We start from the raw sequence: 20,101 nt of genomic DNA, 5'->3' as shown, positions 1-20,101 counted from the left end.
GAAACAGGCAAGGAAGGGAAAAGGCTGAGCAGCCCAGGCTGGACTTCCCTTCTCCCACTGAGGCTGTGCGTTCCCCTCTTCGAAGGTTCTCAATCTGTGCTCACAGCACAATACCACAGTTTCACACTCCAGGTCCAGCCACAAGGAAAGACTAACTTCATCCCACTTCCAAATTCCTGGCGGGGAGGAAGCAGATGTGGGCAGCATGTTGGCCAAGAGCCTGAAGCTAAGGAATAACAACTGATGTTGATTATTTACTGCGTGTCAGGTGTTGTTCTGAGCATTTTCTTATTTAATTTTCATAGGAACACTGACAGAATCCCCATTTCACAGACAAAGGTACCAAATGAGAGAGAGTTAAATAATTTGTGGCATAGCTAATGGTGCCAGAGCCGGGGTACAAGCCCAGGCCTTTCCAGCTCCAGCCCCATGCCTTTGTAGGGGAGGGGAAGGTCCCCTAGTTGAGGGGGGTGTCTAAAGAGCTGTGCAGTTTTCCCCAAATGTGTCTCTCTCCTGCATTATTTTGCCCTTTATTTCAGTGGTCCCCAGTCTCCATTGGATTGGTCTCCAATCTAATGCCTGATGTTCTCAGGTGGAGCTGATGTAATAATAATGGAAATTAAGTGCACAATAAATGTAATGTGCTTGAATCATCCCCAAACTGCACCCCAGCAAGCCTGGTCCATGGAAAAATTGTCTTCCACAAAATTGGTCTCTGGTGCCAAAAAGGTTGGGGACCACTGCTTTACTGCATTTCCCCCTCTCTGTTGTGCGGCTTAAAGTCTCTTCCATAGCCTATCTGTCCATATTCCCAAACTGAGGAAGTCAAAAGATCTGCGCAGTTGCCTCCCCAGATAGCCTCTTAGCCTGTTGCAGAGTGTTTGAGGACATGATCAGTGAGTAAATAATACTCAAAGGCGGTCACAAGCAGCTCTGCCATTAGACCCAGACCTGTGTCTTTAATTAATCTGAAAACCAGCTGAATTTAATGGCGCCCCACTGCCCATCTTAGATCCATTGAGTACAAGGATTTTATAAAATAATTAGGAAGTTGTTCTGAATCCTGAGTCTGAGCAGTAGCAAGTAAATAACTGAGTTTCCTAACTTTGGGTCAGTAAGTATTAGGTGTCTCTTTGAGCGTTCTTTGTATGGCCTGCCTTTGATCTTTCATGCTTTATTCAGATCCTTTATCAAACATGAGCTCTTTGACCTGAAATCCAGTGATATCCATCATATTAAAGGTTTTTCTTTGTTTATATTGATTGGGAGCACTTTCTATAAACCAGAACAAACAGTATTTGAAGAGAAAAAAAAAAGGGTGTTACCTTTATCCCTGGAAAGGAGAGAGGAAGAGAAAATTGGCCATGACTCAGGAAATAAACATGCTTATTGTTATGATTCTCTGGGTTGCTATGGGTGAAGCAATACACACAAAACCTGAGCCCATATTTAGAATATTTTCATATAGCTTTCTTATAGCTTCCTGTAGCCAATCATATCATGAAAACAGGTTTACAAGTCATTAGCTTAAAAATGTTGTGAAACTCTTGCTATGGTTAGATAGTAAATGCCTGTGGGTGTGTAATTGTCGTGCTGAGTACTGGACTGACTCACGAGGTGACAGCTGAAACCCGTGGGAGACACACAGGTAACATCCCACAGGACTTTTCCTGGCAGTGAGCTGAGGCAGTTTCATCAAGAAATGGAAGACTGAACTCACATCTTTATAGGTGAATTTGAGTCAAGAGCAGAGTTCTGTAGAAAGGATAAATTTGACAAGAGCTCACAAAGAACTCTATTTAGAAAGATGTGCTTAGATTGAAATATACTTAGGTTTCAGGGAATAAAATTCTATTCAGGCCAACTAAGTAGGGGTCCAGGTGCCAGTCCCATGAACACATGGGTCAAATCATACCAGACCTCATGAGAACCATCTCTGGGCAGCTGCTCAGGACCAAAGCTGATTTCTTCATCCCTCAGAGGCCTCAGGGTATCCGTCTTATTGCTTCTGCTCATCTGATTCCATTCCATCTTTCTAGCAGTATTCTTTGCTTGTACATGGCCCAACATCAGGTCAACAGAACCTTATAAGTCCATACCAATGATGATAGGTTTTTTTTGTTTTTTGTTTTTTTTTTAATGTCCTAGATTCTTGAAGGAGAGAAAGATAGAGAGGGAGATTGTTCTGGTCCAGCCTATCAACTGATTCCCAGCCAGCTCTAAACCAGTTTTGTTTTTTTGGGTGAGGAGACTGCCCTTGTTCCAGTCATGAGGGGCCAGAGGAACAAGATCACGTGCCTTTTTTCTCTCTCAAACATGACTACCTGGATCTGTCCCTTCTTCAGAAACAGTTTCTAGAAAAGTGCATGTGGGCAGGAAAGGAAATGAAACCAGCTAAGTACAGATGACAAGGCAGGATATCCAACCACAGCAGAAGTGGTAGGGTTCTGTCCAGGAAGAGAGAGAGGAGCTGAAACACGAGGGGAATATATACATAGACCGTCCATGAGTTGAATCTGATACGAAGGAGTCAGGAGGATCTTCTGGGGCCACAGGGAGCAAGACACACAGTCGCATGGAACAAGCTTCTTCAAAGGCCCAGTCAGGCCTTGTTCTCTCATCCTGTCTGGGTCACTGGAGTTTTGCACCTGGTGGACAACCCCACTATTTACTCACTCACCCAAAACACCCAGCAGCTGGCAGTTACAAGTGTGTTTTGGGGTGGACAGGCCCAGTAATTTGGTTTTAAGCCTGTCCTGGAAACTGATAACAGATCATTGTCTGGGAAGTTCATGAACTCTGATCTGAAGTGCAAGAATGAAGATTGTTGGGTCCTTGTGAGAGAGTTGTGTCTACTTTGTCTTCATCAAGTGATTGCAGTGCGAGTCTTAGCACCTTAAATGGTGCTTTGAAGACCAAATGGAGTTTGGTGTATTGGCTGGTTGGAGGAATGGGATTAATAGACTGAAGTGAAAAGGGGAAGGCAATCAGAGAGAAAGAGCACAGTCAGGAATGTGAGAGGAAGGGATGGTGGGGAGAGAAAGGAGAGGAAGAAAGCAGAGAAAGAGGAGAGATACAGAGGCTGGAGGAAGGTATAAGCTTTTGTTCTCCCATTCAGCAGCTATCTTTTGAGCGCCTACCAGGTGCCAGCCCCAGGGCCAGGCGGTGGGCATATGGCACCAGAGGAGACAGAGTTCCTCCTTTTACCAAACCTACCTTTTATTGGGAGAGATCAACTTGCAGAGAATAGAAACAAGTCATTCAGCATCATCAATTGTGATCAATACTGTGAAGGAAACGAGTGTGGGGTTGAGCGAGCCACTGTCAGGGCTGGGGAGAAAGGGTTGCTTCTTCAGATCGTGTGATCAAAGGTGACTTCATGGAGGAACGCATTGCCCTTTTCTCGAACAAGGTGCATTTTGGAAGAAGGAAGAAGAGGAGGCTGGGAAAGCTTAGTTTCAGAATAAGACATTAAAAAACAAGACAACAAACAAATTGCTCTGAGGAGTGCAAACAGCCTCCGATCTGTTGACAGAATATAGTAAGTAGCAAGCTTATTTCACCGGGAAGTTAAAAATGATCAGAAGCTTTTCGATCATCTTAGAGACTCCAAGAGTAGGAAATGATCAGAAATTTAAGGAGCGATCAATTCACATAGTCCTTTACAAATAGTTAGAAGGCTGTGGAAATAAATATAGACTCCTGAAGGGATCACTAAGGGATTTTAATCTCATAAATAATCAATTAATGACCTGCTTTATCTATATAAAATGGAGAGGAAAAATAGCAAAAACCTAGAGAGATTGGCTGGAAATTTTTTTTTAAATAAATTGCAGGAGTTTAAAGCATTGGGGATTTGGAATTTAAAAACCATTCACTATATTATTTCCTCAACAGTGGAAAAAAATAACTTGCACATTTCATGGTGCTGTCATTTTTTTAAACATTAGGTTTTGACAGCTGTGATAATCTTGCTTAAACTAGATTCATTTTGGAATAGTTATTGATTATGTGCCAAATTACCATGAGTAATCCATACGACATGTTCATCAGCTGGTCTTAGACGTTTACCATCTTCAACCCACCCCAGGATGCTGGTCACACATCAGCTACTTGGAGGTTTCACAGTGTAACCCACATCAAATGTATCTGTGAATAAAAAAGCACATCTGGTTTTTTTAAACTTTTTATTTTATACTGGGATATAGCTGATTATGGGCTTCTCAGGTGATGCTAATGGTAAAGAATCCACCTGCCAATGCAGGAGACATAAGAAACACTGGTTTGATCCCTGGGTCGGGAACATCCCCTGGAGGAGGTCATGGCAGCCCACTGCAGTACTCTTGCCTGGAGAATCCCACAGACAGAGGACCCCAGTGGTCTACACTCCATAGAGTCACAAAAGAGTCAGACATGACTGAAGTGACTTCGCACGCATAGCTGATTAACAATGTTGTGATTGTTTCAGATGAGCAGCTAAGGGACTCAGCCATACTTACACATGTATCCATTCTCCCCCAAACTCCCCTCCCACCCAGGCTGCACATCTGTTATTTTTGCCTGTGCGCTCTTGATTGCCCTTTCTTTTACTAACAGCACCCAGTTTTCTCAGGGGAATTTCTCAGGGAACTCTTCCCCCATCCCATGCAGTCTTAGAGCCCTGCCCGCCCCTGACTTGCACTAAACCATCAGACCATCTCCTGGGAACCTGAGTCTGGGAATCCAAGAGCAGAAAGTAGGCAAGGCTGGTTCATCCTGACAGCAGTGCTGAGAAGCTGACATTCATTAGTCCTGCATCCCGGGAGCTGCCCCACTCACTGCCCTGGTTCAGCTTTCTCTCTGATTTGATGAGCTGTGCTGTGCTGTGTGAGCTTAGTTGCTCCGTCGTGTCTGCCCTTTGCAACCCCATGGTCTGTAGCCCACCAGGCTCCTCTGTCCGTGGTGATTCTCCAGGCAAGAATACTGGAGTGGGTTGCCACACCCTCCTCCAGGGGATCTTCCCAAGCCAGGGATCGAACCCAGGTCTCCCGCATTGCAAGTGGATTCTTTACCATGAGACACCAGGGAAACCCAATTTTTTTTTTTTTAATGAACTATCTCCTCTCTTTCCAAAGGAAAAAAAAAACTATTTTGCCTCACAAGTTAGAATTATAGTTGGTTACTTGCAACCTAATACATAGATTTCTATTTCTTGACTATCTTAGGTTAAAGAAGTCTATTTATATGACAACTTTCCTACCATTAGCTTACCCTTTTGCAGAAATCGAGTTGCTCTGAAAAATTAAATGCCTTATCTTTTCTAAAACACACTCTGATTTCCCAACTCTTCACCATCATCAGGCTATTTTCTCCTCCTCCAAAGCTCTTGCAAGCTTCTATTTCTGTCAGAATCCTATCCTTACTATATGTCTGACTTTAAATAAAGCTTTACTGAAATGCCTTCCTTTCTGTGAACTCTGATAAAACGTGTTCATTTCTATACTATCTCCCTTACAAGAGAATAGATTCCCCAAGGGCAGAGGCAGCGCCTTATCACCCAGTGACACCAGTGCCTTGCATTGTGGTGAACAAATACTTGTTTCAATTCTATTCTCAATGTGTTTTGCATTTCTTTCCCTGGAACATTCTGAAGGGAAGGTAAACAGGTTAATTGAATTCTGCCTGGGCCAAATTTCACATGTGGCTTTCAATAGCTGGGTTTCTTAGCTGGTCTTTAGAAGATCTACACAACCCTAAACTTGTAAGCAAATATTCTTCGTATATTTTTCCAAAGGCAGAATCTAAAGCCTTCATGAGATTCCCAGAGAGGTCTGTGACTCCTAAAAGGTTAAGAAAGCCTGGCCACCTGCAGGTCTAGAGGCAATTGCTAAAAAACATTTGCCACCCATGTACTATGTGTCAGGAACTATGCTAGGCTCGTTCCATGTAAGTTATCTTGCTTCATCCTTCTAGCAGCCTAATGAGGTAGTACTTGTTATAGCAATAACAGTGTTAATAGTAATGATTGCAGTTTACATGTACCGTGTGCCTCCTATGTGCTGAGCGCTGTTCCAAGTACTTCTAGACATGAACTCATTTAATATGCCCTCAAATCCTACAAGTGATACTTACAATTCTTCCCCCTTTTACAGATGATGAAGCTGAGGCCCAGGAAAAATTGTGTGATTTGCTTGAGTTCATGCAACTCATGGCAGAGTGCGGTATTCAGTCTTAACAGATTGACTCTAGAACTTGCTCTCAGCCTATCTACTTTTAGGTCGTGAGTGACACATAATAAGGGCTTCTCTGGTGGCTCAGAGGCAAAGAATCTGCCTGTCAATGCAGGAGGTGAGGGTTCAGTCCCTGGGTGGGGAAGATCCCCTGCAGAAGGATATGGCAACCCATTCTAGTTTTCTTGTCTGGGAAATCCCACGGACAGAGGAGTTTGGAGGGCTATGGTCCCTGGGGTTGCAAAAGAGTCAGACATGACTTAGCAACTAAACAACAACAAGTGCTCCTAAACTGAAGTCAAGCTTCTCAGCGAATCACCCAAGGTGATGGTAGAAGATGGTAGAAGTCCATTTTGAACCTACTGAATGTATGAATCTGTCTCACTTCAAATCCTTTTGGAAGTTTCAGAAGGGCAGACGTTAAATTAAATGTATTAGAGTAAATGTTTAATATTTAAGTAAATATTAAACTAAATGTTTAATAGAATTCGCCTGTGAAGCCATCTAGTCCTGGACTTTGTTGGAAGATTGTTAATCACAGTTTCCATTTCAGTACTTGCGATTGGTCTGTTCATATTTTCTATTTCCTTCTGGTTCAGTCCTAGAAGGTTGTACCTTTCTGAGAATTTCTCCATTTCTTCTAGGTTGTCCATTTTATTGACATATAGTTGCTCATAGTAGTTGCTTATGATCCTTTGTATTTCTGTGGTATTCATTGCAACATCTCCTTTTTCATTTCTCATTTTATTGATTTGAATCTTCTCCCTTTTTTTCTTGGGGAATCTGGCTTAGGGTTTATCAGTTTTGTTTTTATCTTCTCGGAGAACCAACTTTTAGTCTTGGTTTTTGCTATTGTTTTCTTCATCTCTGCTTCCATTTATGTCTGCTCTGATCTTTATGATTCCTTTCCTTCAACTAAGTTTGGGCTTTGTTTGTTCTTCTTTCTCTAGTTGCTTTAGGTGTAAGATTAGGTCATTTATTTGAGACTTTTATTGTTTGTTGAAGTAAGATTGTATTACTATAAACTTCCCTCTTAGAACTGCTTTGGCTGTGTCCCATAGGTTTTGGATTGTGTTTTCGTTGTCATTTGTCTCTCGGTATTTTTTAAATTTCCTCCTTAATTTCTTCAGTGTTTCATTGGTTATTTAGTAACATATTGTTTAGCCTCCATGTGTTTGTTTTTCGCCTTTGAACAATGCCCTAAATGGGCTTGGTCTTCTAAGGCTGCAAAGAAAGGAAAAATTGGGGGATTTTTGTTTGTTTGTTTGGGGTGTGTGTGTGTGTGTGTGTGTGTGTGTGTGTGTGTAGTAGTAGTAGTAGCAGCAGTAGTAGTAGTAGAGTCCTTTCACTACTTAGGAGGAGGCAAAAACATTCATCACCAACCTTAAACTCCATGAAGGCAGGACCTGTACATATAGCAAGCATTCAATAAATATGTGTTGATTCCATCAATCCATGTGTTTACCAAATCAGAGATAGGGTCTAGGGCGGTTTATTCAGTAGAGATTATTGGCAGGTGCTTAAGCAGGAGCTGCAAATCCAAAAGACCAGGGAGGTATCAGAAAGGAGTCAAGTGACTCTAGGTTAAAAGCAGCTATTGTGCCGGCTTCAGGCTGCAGTTCAGAAGCACAAAAATACATTTAGATATTTTCACTCCCACCATCCTCACATCCAGTCTCTGCACTGAAGTACAGGGAAGTCACACAGCTAATAAAGGAACTGGGATTCACATCCTGATAGTATGATTTCAGGATAAGCACCACTCTCCCCCAGGTGTGGCTTACGTGTGTGCAAGCATGGAGGTGAATGCAAGTAAGAGGAGCATCGTGGTGGAATGGAGTTCTCCCAAGAAAAGGAAAATCTCACAGTGTTTTGTGAACAATTAGGGATTAGAAGGTGCTTCGGTGTCACAGTGGTCTGTAACTTTTTCATTCTGTTTTGTTTTTTTGGCGGCCCCATGCAGCTTGCAGGATCTTAGTTCCCTGACCAGGGATTAAACCTGCACCCTTGGCAGTGCAAGTTCCAAGTCCTAAACACTGGACTGCCAGGGAATTCCACAGTGGCCTGTAAATTCTGAGAGGTAGAAATACTACACACCGTCTGCCAGAGGGGATGTATAGTGAAGGTTTCATTCTTTGCTTTCCATGTTGAAGATTTCTGTAAATAACCTCTAAGCAGCAGTCCTTTCCATAAGAAGGAAATACCAGCAACCTAACCAAGAACACATCTTTATAATGCTTTTCTGACGTGGGTAATTGATTTGCTCCAAGCCTCCTGTGTTCTCACAAAGGTCTTTCTCATGATGAGTGACGCATGTTTGCAGAGAACTTTCATTCATCCTCCTCTAGGCCCAGCCCTTAAAGGCACAGGAAGGAGGAGCCAGGAAGCTTGAGGGTTATGAACTTTTTACTAATTTTGTAATCCTAGTCACCAAGAGGAAATTTACTGAATCCAACAGGATTAGAGCTGAGTTTCTTGACCTTGGCACTGCTACTGTGGTGGGGGTGTGTTGTTCATTGAGGATGTTTACAGCATCCCTAGTCTCAACACACTAGACACCAATAGCAGCCTCACCTGTGATGACCGATGTCTCCCTCCAGACACTGCCAGATGGAATAGCATCACCCCTGGCTAAGAACCTGTGACTTAAGAGATGCAGACACACAAGTACACAATGGACATGCTCACCCACAGTGTACATAGTCACCGGGACATGGGGACTTCTTTTTGGGGGGTTGGGGAACTCTTTTTGGTTTGCTTTTTTGTTGGATGGGTTGTTTTTTGTTTTGCTATTGTAGTCTTTTGTTTGTTTTCCTTCATTTTGTTTCTATCGGTTGCTTGCTTTTTAATCTGAAGAGGAACCTTTGCCTCACTCTTGACTCTAATTTTTCAGGTTGGTCTATTTCACAAAACCTTTCCAAAGAGTTGATTGTAACTGCTAACGCTATAGGCCATAGCTGAGTGCTTGGCATGTTACACGCGCTTTTAAAAAACTGAATCATCAATAACGGGGCAATCCTATTACATCCATCTTGTGGATGAGGAAGCTGAAACACAGGGTGATTAAGTCACTGGACCTAGGTTGCACTGTTTCTGATCCGCAGAGTTGGGTTTCTGTCCCAGGCTGTCTGCTGCCGTTGTTTGCCTTCTTGTCCAAGCTGCTGTATTACACTCCTCTTCGGGGTAAGGCCTCCAACATCACTAATGCATGATCCTTCAATTACTGAACTCAGACTGTTAACAAACATGGCAAAACCTGGGCTACGGGTCACCAATCACTCACGTGCCTTGAGATCCTGTGTGGTGTGCAGTTTATGGAAATGTGGGTTTCATCACTGGCACTGATCGTGTCTTTCTCTTGGCACCTCCAGAGTGTCTCTACGTGTTCCCCTGCCAGTGGAACTACCGTCCTGATCACTGCATGTATGGAAGCAATTGCAGAGAGGCAGAGCGGGAAGGTGTGTCTGTCCTGCATGGGAATCGAGGTGTCTACCATGACGAGAAGCAGCCAACTTTCAAAGCACTCTATGAGGCGATCCGAGATGTAAGTGTGTTCTCGTCCCCATTCAGCAGGCTTATCAGTGTGATGCAGAGCACGCACTTTGGTCACCCATCCCTTTGAAGGTCAAATAATTCCTCAGAAGCATTGAATTACACCAGTTTTCCCCAATGTCAGTCACATTACGCCTCTTGCTACCTGATCCTGTACCTTATTCACTCTTGACTTATTATTTCCAAATAAGTCACTCATTTTTTCCCCTGAAATAAGTTCACTGAAGGTGGAAATGTCCTATCAGAAAGAGAAACCCTGTGCCATTTGCCATAATAAAGGATCATAGGTTAGGGTAAACATAATGCAATAAAAATAAAATTGTATTATTCGACTCAAGCTAAGCATGTTGCCTGGTTGCCAGCTCCAGCCTGTTGAGCGAACAAAGTGTCTAGGTGGTCAGTTAGGCAAGGAGCCAGACTGAAGTAACAGTCAAGTCCTGCCTGCTATAACTCACATACTTTGGAAATGTAGCCTTCCACATTGCCTTTCACCTTGAAGTTCCTGGGGGAAAACCAGCAACAGCTACTTTCAGAGATTTCTCTTTTGAAACTTTCATTCCCAAAAACAGGACTATAGGGGTCATCCAACTTGGGCCAATTATTGGGCCAAATCTGGTCTGTTTTTATAAGACATGTGGGGTAAGAATGGTTTCTTAAAGAGTTGGGAAAAAATGGACAGAAGAATAGTTTGTGACATAAGAAAGTTTTATGAAATTCGCATTTCTTGATTCATAAATAGAGTCGTGTGGGGGCATAGTGACAGCCATTCACGTATGTGTTGTCTGTGGCCACTTTTATGCTGCAGAAGCAGAGATGAGTCACTGTGATAGACTGTATGACCCACAGAATCTGAAATATTTAACTGTCTAGCCCTTTACAGCAAAAAATTGCCAACCCCTGACATACAGCCTATAGATTTTATTAGAGGGTTTTTTCTTGAGTATCCAAGAACCCTCATGATTCATGAACGGGCTTTGGTAGGGGTGAAGTGGGAGTGAACCCTGCAATATAGTAATATTTCATACATTTTTGCATGTATGAAAATATGCATTTTGCAAAGCTGCCAATAAGCAAGAGATAAGAGAACACTGATTCAATCCCTGGGTCGGGGAGATCCCCCGGAGGAGGGCATGGCAACCCACTCCAGTATTTTTGTCTGGAGAATCCCATGGACAGAGGAGCCTGGTGGGCTACAGTCCATAGGGTCACAAAGAGTTGGACGCAACTGAAGCCACTTAATATGCATGCACGCAGAGAGAATCCCAGAGAATTCCAATTCTAGAATCTCCAGAATTGTCTTCTGTGGAGGGAAAATATTTCATGTACCTATAAGCTCATACTTCTTTCTTCCCCAGGTTCCTGCTGACTTAATTACATAGAAAATGTGTTCTGTACTTAGTGACATCACGTTTAGGTATTCAGACGCTGACTCCAGGTGCAGACCCATTCAGGAGTACACATGGAAGTTAAAGAAAACTGCCACAGACGTGGACATCAGAACCACGCCTTCAACTGTTCTGTGGTCTGTCAGCCCTGGTCTGGGATTGAGCAACTGTGCTTCTAGAATTACAGTCTGTCATGTTTGTTTTCTGGGTGGATCAGAAAATAGGCCAAATAAATGTTTCATAAAGGATCCTGGCTAATACACCAACTGATTTTCCTCAGTTGGACCTAAAAAGACAATTCTCCTTCAATTCTCATTCATTTCAATCAGGACTGTCACTAACCCCATCCTGAAACTCGAGTGAATATGGACAGACTTCATCATAAAAAGACATATTTCTTCACTCAGCCACTGTGCCCTACAGTGCAGCCTGGTCAGGGCTTGGCTTTGGGCATCACTAGACCTGGGTTCAGATCCCAATATTATCACTTTCTGGTGATTGGTTACTAGCTCTCTGTTCTTGCCTTTTGTTGTTATTGTTCAGTCTTTAAGTCATGTCCAACTCTTTCCGACCCCATGGACTATAGTACTCTAGACTCTATGGGATTCTCCAGGCAAGAGTACTTGAGTGGGTTGCCATTTCCTTCTCCAGGGGAGTTTTCCTGGATCAAGGATCAAACCCACATCTCCTGTATTGGCAGGCAGATTCTTTACCACTCAGCCACCAGGGAAGCCTCTTCTTGCCTTACTGGGCCTCAGTTTCCTTATCTGTGAAATGGGGATAATATTTTCTGAAAGGTGTTGTTGGAATTCAACATAATGATGGTGTTTACACTTTTTAGTACAGTGCCTGATGTAGAGTTGTGCTCAACAGTTAGTAGTTGTTTGCATGATAACAGGTTCACACTTTTTTTTTCCTTACCTCTCACTGTTTTTTCCTTGCTTTCTTCTTCTCTGAAAATATGCCCCTCTCCTCCTTCTTCCTTCTTTCCTTCCCTTCTCTTTCTTTCCCTCCTCCTCTGCCATCCCATCCCCTCTCCTTTTCTCCCCCCAACTCATATTCACACACCCTAATCCTGCGTGTATGTTTCTGTGAAGCGGAAGTATGATCTGCTCGCACTGTGACCCAAGGAAAGTTAGGTATCAAGCAGACATCCTGCCATGATTTTTTCAACAATCATCTGTGAAGAGCCTGTTTAACGTAGGAACAGTCTAGGTTCTAGGAAACTCAGAAATCAACAAGACCAAGACTGATAAAACCTGCTTCTCATGAAGCATATATTCTGGGTGGATAAAGCCAGACAATATTCTTATAAACCAAGAAATAATAAAAGTCCTTTCAGACAGTGAGAGATTAAAAGGTGACCAGAGCAGAGTAATGGCCATCCTGGATGGAGAGGAGGATTCATAAGCTCAGGTCCTCAGGGATGCCTCTGCCCAGCCTGAGCCTTGATCCCTGGAGGCAGCCTTGGGGAAATCTAGGGGGAGATCCTGCCAAGCAGAAGAAATAATGTGGAAAAGTCCCTGGGGCAGGAATAAGTTTGTGGGAAGAGGCTGCAGTAACCAGAATGACCAGAAAAGGGGAAAGAGCAGGAGATGAGCATAGAGAGTTCCAGATCTCATTGAACCTTTGGGGAAAGAGAGGAGTTTGAATCTTATTCTAATTGCAGTGGGAAGCCCCTGCAAGAAAATGATGTGCTCTGATTTATGCTTTAAAAATACCTGCTTGGTAACTGGTGGAAGGGCTGCAACAGTGAAGACTCAAAGGCTACTTATGAGGCTGATTACCACCATCCAGGTGAGAGATGGGGCCGGCAGGTACTTGTGCGGTATTAGGAGGATGGGAGGAAGGGGCTGGATTCAGACACGTTGTGGAGACAGAGTTGACGGCGCTTGCTGATGGACTAGATGAAGGATATGGGGAAAGAGAGGAATCAGAGATGAATCCATTGTTTGGACCTGTTCTTTTCCTGTCACTGGGGGAGACAGTAGTGGAAAGTTTTCATTCATACTCAATGTGTCTGACTCTTTGTGATGCCATGGACTGTAGCCCGACAGGCTCCTCTGTCCGTGGGATTGTCCAGCAAGAGTACTGGAGTGGGATGCCATTTCCTACTCCAGGGGATTCCCAACCCAGAGATTGAACCGGGTTCTGTGTCTCCTGCATTGCCTGCATCTGCAGGTGGAGTCTTTACCACTGAGCCATCTGGGAAGCCCCAGAAGTCTATCAGTGGTCTGAATCGCGCTGTGAAAGAAAAAGTGTTCAAAACATAGTCTCGGACAGAACCTTAACCTCCTTTTGGGAAGAAAATCACATTTCTGATAAACTCGCTTAAGCAATATTTCTGATGAACTTTAACGGATTAAAACTTGTTTTGGGAAACTACACACCCACCCACTCTGCTGTCAGGCAACAGTATTCTGACTTTTCATCATTCTTGTTTTCCTTTTTTTTTTTTTTTTCCTTTCTCTAGTCTTTTCACTTAAAATGTCCTTGCCAACAGTGAATCTTTGACTTGACCTGACGGGAGGCCTTTTCCCTTTTGCTGAGATTGTAATAAAACTTTGACTCATGCTCATAATTAGGTAGTATGAAAGATTTGTTTGGGAGAATACAGACATATTCCATAGGAAAGCAGGATAATCTTTTTAAAGTATGAAGTGAGATAAAACCAACAACAAATATTCAGTACCTAAATTACTAAAATAAAGTTCACTGATGATACATTTCACTAGTTGTTAAACTCTGGACTTGATAAGATCACTGTAGTTCCTTTATTAAGATTGCTATAAAGGCAAAGAAATACGAAGAATTCAGTGTTTTATTGTAGTAGATTTCAAGTATCTACTTGAATTTTTTTCGATTTTATTGAAATGTAGTTGATTACAATGTTGTGTTCTTTTGTACAGCAAAGTAATTCAGTTATACATATGTGGGGGTTTTTCTTATTATTTTCCATTATATTTGTCACAGAATATTGAATATAGTTTCCCGTGCTGTATAGTTAAGATCTTGTTGTTTATACTCAAATCTTGATCTACTCAGCAAAAGCATGGTATATAGAATAAATACCCTGTTCTGGGAAATACATTGGGATGGTCAGAGGTTCCTTTGGGCTTTTCCATAAGATGGTACGGAAAAAGCCCAAACGAACTGTTTGTCCAACCCAATACTTAACTCTTAAATTTTAAAAGCTTTTAGAACACAAATAAGTCATCTTTTTTTTTGTTTTTAAAGACAAGACACTGAGCCCCCAAAAGGGTAAATGATGGCCTGGGGTTGTACAGGATTGAATCAGGGTTTGGACTTTGGTCCTTGGAGGTCCTTCCCACTGTATCTAAAAACATACCAACTGTGACTGCATGTTTCCAGTAATTCCCTGTGTCATTTCCCAGTAAGTTATTTCCTTTTTAAATGACATTTGAATAACTAAAATAAACTTTTCCTTTTTTTTTCCCCCACTCATCTTTCAGTTTCCCTTTCAAGACAATCTCTTTCAATCCATGTATTACCCTCTTCAGCTGAAGTTTTTGGAGACTGTGCACACTTTATGTGGACGAATTCCACAAGTTTTTCTGAAGCAAATTGAGAAAACAATGAAAAGGGCCTATGAGAAACACGTCATCATCCATGTTGGCCCCAACCAGATGCACTGAGTACTTCATGTTGTCACAAGTCAATTAGGCATCTCATGAACGAGGAAATATTCATCTTCAAGCTGCCTGGATCTCTTTTATGTGAATATTTCATGGTGCTCTATGACAATTGAGTTTTAAAAGCCTTGTTAAATGTTGCTAAATTAGTTGCCCCTAAAAGGAAATGTGCTTTAGGTTTTTCCTAAAATGCTACTTATCTCTCTGTTGTTTTTTTTAATGGTATTATTGCTCACTTAACATTGTTGAAGCATGTTGAGCTAGCTGTGAAAAGGAACTCTCATGAGCCTTCCAGTTCCCAAGTGTTGGAGACAATGGCAGTGAAATCTGTTGTGGTATATTTTATCCAATTTTCTTGAGACTCTTTCTATGCAATTGGTTCCCCCCACCCCTTGTTATAAAAGTAATACATGCTTATTATAAAGCAAACAAACTTTTAAAAATTTTAGAGGACTCTATAGGTCAGTGGACCAAAATCAAGATGAGATTAGCCATAATCCTATCAACTAGGGAAAAGATTTTTTAGTGTAGTCTCATCTAGCCTTTTTTCCCCTACTTCTGTATTTATTTGCCACTTGTCTTTTTCCATCGTAAAACGTATCTAAAACAGGTAGTCTAAGTAAAACTTGAACCCTATGCTGAGATTTTTATGTAGGAGACTAAAAATTTAGACAAAATGATTATATTTACAGTGCTTTATTTAAAATGTGTCTGGGACAAAGAAGCTCTTCAAGATTAGGAGACTGATTGAGATGAGATTAAGGGAGTGCAAGCTGTGCACACACCCTAGTCTTGTCAGAGCTCCCATCCTTGAACCATTGTTGTAAAGACAGTGAAAGTGAAGTCGCTCAGTCGTGTCTGACTCTTTGTGACCCCATGGACTGTAGCCACTAATCAGTTCTTTAGGCTGAGGCACTTAGTTTTTCAGGCAGGAGCCAGCTATGTCCCCCTTTGCCTGGCAAAGCAATAAAGCTGTCCTTTTCTACTTAAAAAATAATATGGCAGGAGCATTCAAATTTTAGCTAATTGGGCAGTGATAAAGGGTGAAGCATATCTAGGTTTTTTGTTTTTTAAGAAAAATTGTTTGTTGTTGTTCAGTCTCCAAGTCGTGTCCAACTCTTTGCCACCCCAAGGGCTGCAGCATGCCAGGCTTCCCTGCCCTTCACTATCTCCCGGACTTTGCTCAAACTCCTGTCCATTGAGTCAGTGATCCTATCCAGGCATCTTTTTCCTAGTCATAAGACATGTCTATTCAGCTTCTGAAAGGAGAAATTCAGTACTGCTGTTAAACCTAAGGAGTCTATTTAGCAGAGATGTGATTTTGTGTTTACCCAGAAACAAAAGCATTTCATCTCTTTGGTAGGTGTGGCCATGTCTCTTTAAACTCTTGGGCAATAGTTGGAAATTAAAGGCCAAGTTGGAATATAATATGTACGAATAAACAGTTCAGTGGATTCCATTGGCAAGAAAATTCATCTTCCAGCAGCCTTAGAAAGATCTCAGTTGGTTTTTTTTTTTTTTTTTTGCCTTCTCTAGGGTTATCTAGCTGTGAGCCAAGGAACCAGGCAGGTCTTATCACCTAGCTACAGTACAGGAAGTTCTATATTCTTTACCCAGAGGGATCTAACTTAATCCCTAGTAGCTGCTATTAGCATAAGGGCATTTTGCATAATGCCTTATTTATCTCTACCAACATGTGTATAATTGACCTCCTTGATGTTTGCAACAGCCTAATGAACTTGGTAGGGACCTGCATCATCTGCATTGGGCAAATAAGGAAATTGTAATACAAAGAAACATATCCGGTATCATTACTGTTCTATAAGACGCATAGATATGTATAAGATACATCCTGTTTTACAGAGAAATTTTGAGGAACAAAATTTTTATTTTTCATCACAGACAGACAGCTATCTGAAGGTTTAAAAGGAAAATGTTTTGTTTTGGTAAGCAAATATAATAGATATCCTATATATTGAAAGGCAATAGGATATCATAGGGCTTCCTTGGCAGCTCAGATGGTAAAGCGTCTGCCTGCAATGTGGGAGACTCGGGTTTGATGCCTGGATTGGGAAGATCGCCTGGGGAAGGAAATGGCAGCCCACTCCAGTATACTTGCCTGGAAAATCCCATGGACGGAGGAGCCTGGTAGGCTACATCCCATGGGGTCACAAAGAGTCGGACATGACTGAGTGATGGGTTCTATAACTGCAGAAAAAGTCTTATCGTGAAAAAAGAAATACAAAAACCTCAGCACTACCAAAGAATGTATCAGGATCAATCAACATTAGTGTGCTGCAGTGTACAGTAGTAACAAATTTAAATCTAAAATGGTTGAGTAATAACCCATACTTTCCTTTTGACAAGCTGGATGGCCTGTGGTTTGTTATTTATGTTACGGGAAATTACCATTATGATGTGAAACTCTATCTTTGCTGTTGTATTTTGCTGTTTCCTCATTTTACCACTAAAGGTGACACCATTCATTATTTGATTTCTAAAGCCTGTGGGAGAATTTCTGGATTGTCTTTTGGATGGAGAAAGTGTATCCTGTATACCCACAAATGGAGTTTTGGTGAAAGAGCCAGGATGTGAGATGATTCCCTGACTTCCATTCAAGTTTTCTTCCTGCTTGTTCAATATGGCCCATAACACCCACCAATGCCATTCAGATTTGTTGGTGGCTCATAGACCTGAAGCAGTTTCTTTCCTCTCTTGGCAAGTCCCACAAAAACATCCGCTTTTAAAGACCTGAAATACAGCAATGCATTTTCCTGTATGAGCCAGGTTTACCGACAACTTTCAATTATTGGTTCTATTGAAGATACACAATAGGATTTCCAGCAAAGATCAGTGATAAGACTCTAGAACATTCTGCTATTGCTACTGCTACTGCTAAGTCGCTTCAGTCATGTCTGACTCTGTGCCACCCCATAGACGGCAGCCCACCAGGCTCCCCCGTCCCTGGGATTCTCCAGGCAAGAAAACTGGAGTGGGTTGCCATTTCCTTCTCCAATGCATGAAAGTGAAAAGTGAAAGTGAAGTCGCTCAGTCGTGTCCGACTCTGTGCTACCCCATGGACTATAGCCCACCAGGCTCCTCCATTCATGGGATTTTCCAGGCAAGAGTACTGGAGTGGGATGCCATTGCCTTCTGCAAGAACATTCTAGAATGATGCATTATGAGACCATGAGTTCTTAGAATTTGGTGTGGTTTTCTGCTTTGAAATTCCTTTGCTGTATTCTGAAAAATGTTAGGTGAGTTTGGTGGAGAATTTAGAAAAACTGATCTTCCAATCCCCACTGCCTAAAAGTGCTAATTATTTTCTGTAGTTAGCATGTTACCCATGTGGCAGTATTTTCTCTGCTTTTGATAATTTCCATAAAACTACTTTGAAATATGATAACCACAGATTTTAATACAGCGGTCTCCTGAAACTTGTGGTCTGAAGTCTGCCAAAAGGGAACACTGCCCCATCTGGCACATTGCTCATCTGTGGGATGAGCTTGAAACTGGGTTTTTTCTACCCTCCTATCTTGTCCTGTCCTTTTCTGGTTTCCTTTAAAATTCTGCTTAACGCATGACTACAGAGTACCATTGGAGAATGCAAGAACACTTTCTAATAGCAAAATGTAATATTTTTGTGTGCATGGATATTGAGACTTTCAATAGCAAATCACTAGAAATTCCGACCATATTTTTCTTGCTGAATTTTTCTTTTCCCAATATAAATCTCTGAAATTGTGACATACATTAGAAATTCCAATATTTGAAAAATTGGCTAGAAAATCTAAGTTTCCTTTCAACTTCCAAAACAACAATTTAGCATTTAGGATATATTGCTCCAGGCTTAACTATTTATTTGAAATGTCTATTCCATATTCAGTGCTTCCACTTCAAATGGTTGTGACTTTTCCTGAATTTGTTGTCGACATGGATATTTCTATGGACTTGTAGAGGTTTGTACTGTTTTCATTGCAGTTATGGTGTTTATATAACAAGCAAACCATACAAAACCTTATTCACAGTCACAGAATAATGATCTAATAATGGAGTAATCATTCCAACCCACCCTGAAGATGGCACTACATACAAATTTAGGATTAGATATAATACTGCTTAATATTTATACAGAAAAGATAAATCTCATGTGTTGGATAAACCAACATGAACATGATTTCATTATTGAATTCAGAATTATGTTTAATGTCGTAAGAGTGCAAATCATGATATCCTCGTTTATTAGTATGGGAAGCAATCATTTTTATGTCTTTCCGTTTCTCTCCTTCTTTTTCATCTTCCTCTTTTTCATTTTTGCATTTCCCTTCCTGCCTTTGTTGTTAGCTTCTCAGTGGGACCAAGATGCTTGGCATCAGTGGCAGAGCCACAGCACTTGGGGATCCCTGTGCGGACAGAACTAAGTTCTAATCCTAAAATCAAATCTTTATGGTGACAGTTTTCCAAAAACTTAAAAAAAAAAAAATCACACAATATATGTACACACACACACCTCACATGTTTTTTAAAGAAAGACCCAGCATTTGTTGTGCTCTGCGAATTGAAGAATCATTGATAGTGACACCTGAGGTGAAATCATTTCACAGTTGCTGCGCTGGCATTTATTGGGTTACCCCCCCCAAAAAAAAAAAACCCAACAACACCTGAATGAACTTTTTGGCCAACCCAATAAAGCTAATGAGATTTCTCTGGCAACTGCAGAAATTTTCACAAGTCAAAACTGGAAATATTCTTGAGTCTTCAAGATAAAAGCACTTGTGTTTGTATCATCATATGCACAAACATGTAAGAATCCGAGGCAATTTCTGCCTCATCAGTTCTACATGTTTGTGTTGTCACTGAAAAGTGCCCCCATTGTTTATTGCTCCCAAGGAGAACCTGAATGCATTTTTTATGCTGGAAAACTTATTTTTAGTGGTTTTTCCTTGGGACAAAATGAGCATAATGAAGAACACTCCAAATAAAAAAGGAATTATTACAGCAAATTGAAAGGACTGATACAATTTACTTACTATCTTGTCATTTTTAAATGCCATTTCCTGTTTTACTTTTTTTAATTAAAACTTTTTTAAAAAGTGTGGTCTTTCGGTGTTATTTTGGAAGTGTGTTTCTTTTCTTTTGTAAGATAATATTAAATAGTAATACTTAAGTCCTTTCAGCCATTAAAGAAATTTGGTTTAGCATGTAGTTTGCCTTTAAAAAAAAAATTCATTAAAAATCTTCTTTGTTTATAAAATACCACACTGGAAGTTATGTTATTTGCATTTTAAAGGTGCTTGGTGTT

At 41.3% G+C, this 20,101-nt stretch overlaps 1 protein-coding gene across 1 annotated transcript in view; it reads left to right on the top strand.

Moving 5' to 3' along the window:
* GXYLT2 (glucoside xylosyltransferase 2) overlaps nucleotides 1-19,893 on the top strand; it is an 82,745-nt gene extending 62,852 nt beyond the window's left edge. Inside the window, exons 6-7 of the mRNA XM_027958163.3 lie at nucleotides 9,581-9,753; nucleotides 14,620-19,893. Of these exons, the coding sequence (XP_027813964.1) occupies nucleotides 9,581-9,753; nucleotides 14,620-14,802 (356 nt within the window). The 3' untranslated portion in view covers nucleotides 14,803-19,893. The remainder of the gene's footprint in view (nucleotides 1-9,580; nucleotides 9,754-14,619) is intronic.
* The last annotated feature ends 208 nt before the right edge of the window (nucleotides 19,894-20,101 follow it).

Source organism: Ovis aries, chromosome 19 (assembly GCF_016772045.2).
Source record: "Ovis aries strain OAR_USU_Benz2616 breed Rambouillet chromosome 19, ARS-UI_Ramb_v3.0, whole genome shotgun sequence".
Taxonomy (NCBI): domain Eukaryota; kingdom Metazoa; phylum Chordata; class Mammalia; order Artiodactyla; family Bovidae; genus Ovis; species Ovis aries.
This window is presented reverse-complemented; position numbering and strand designations above follow the sequence as displayed.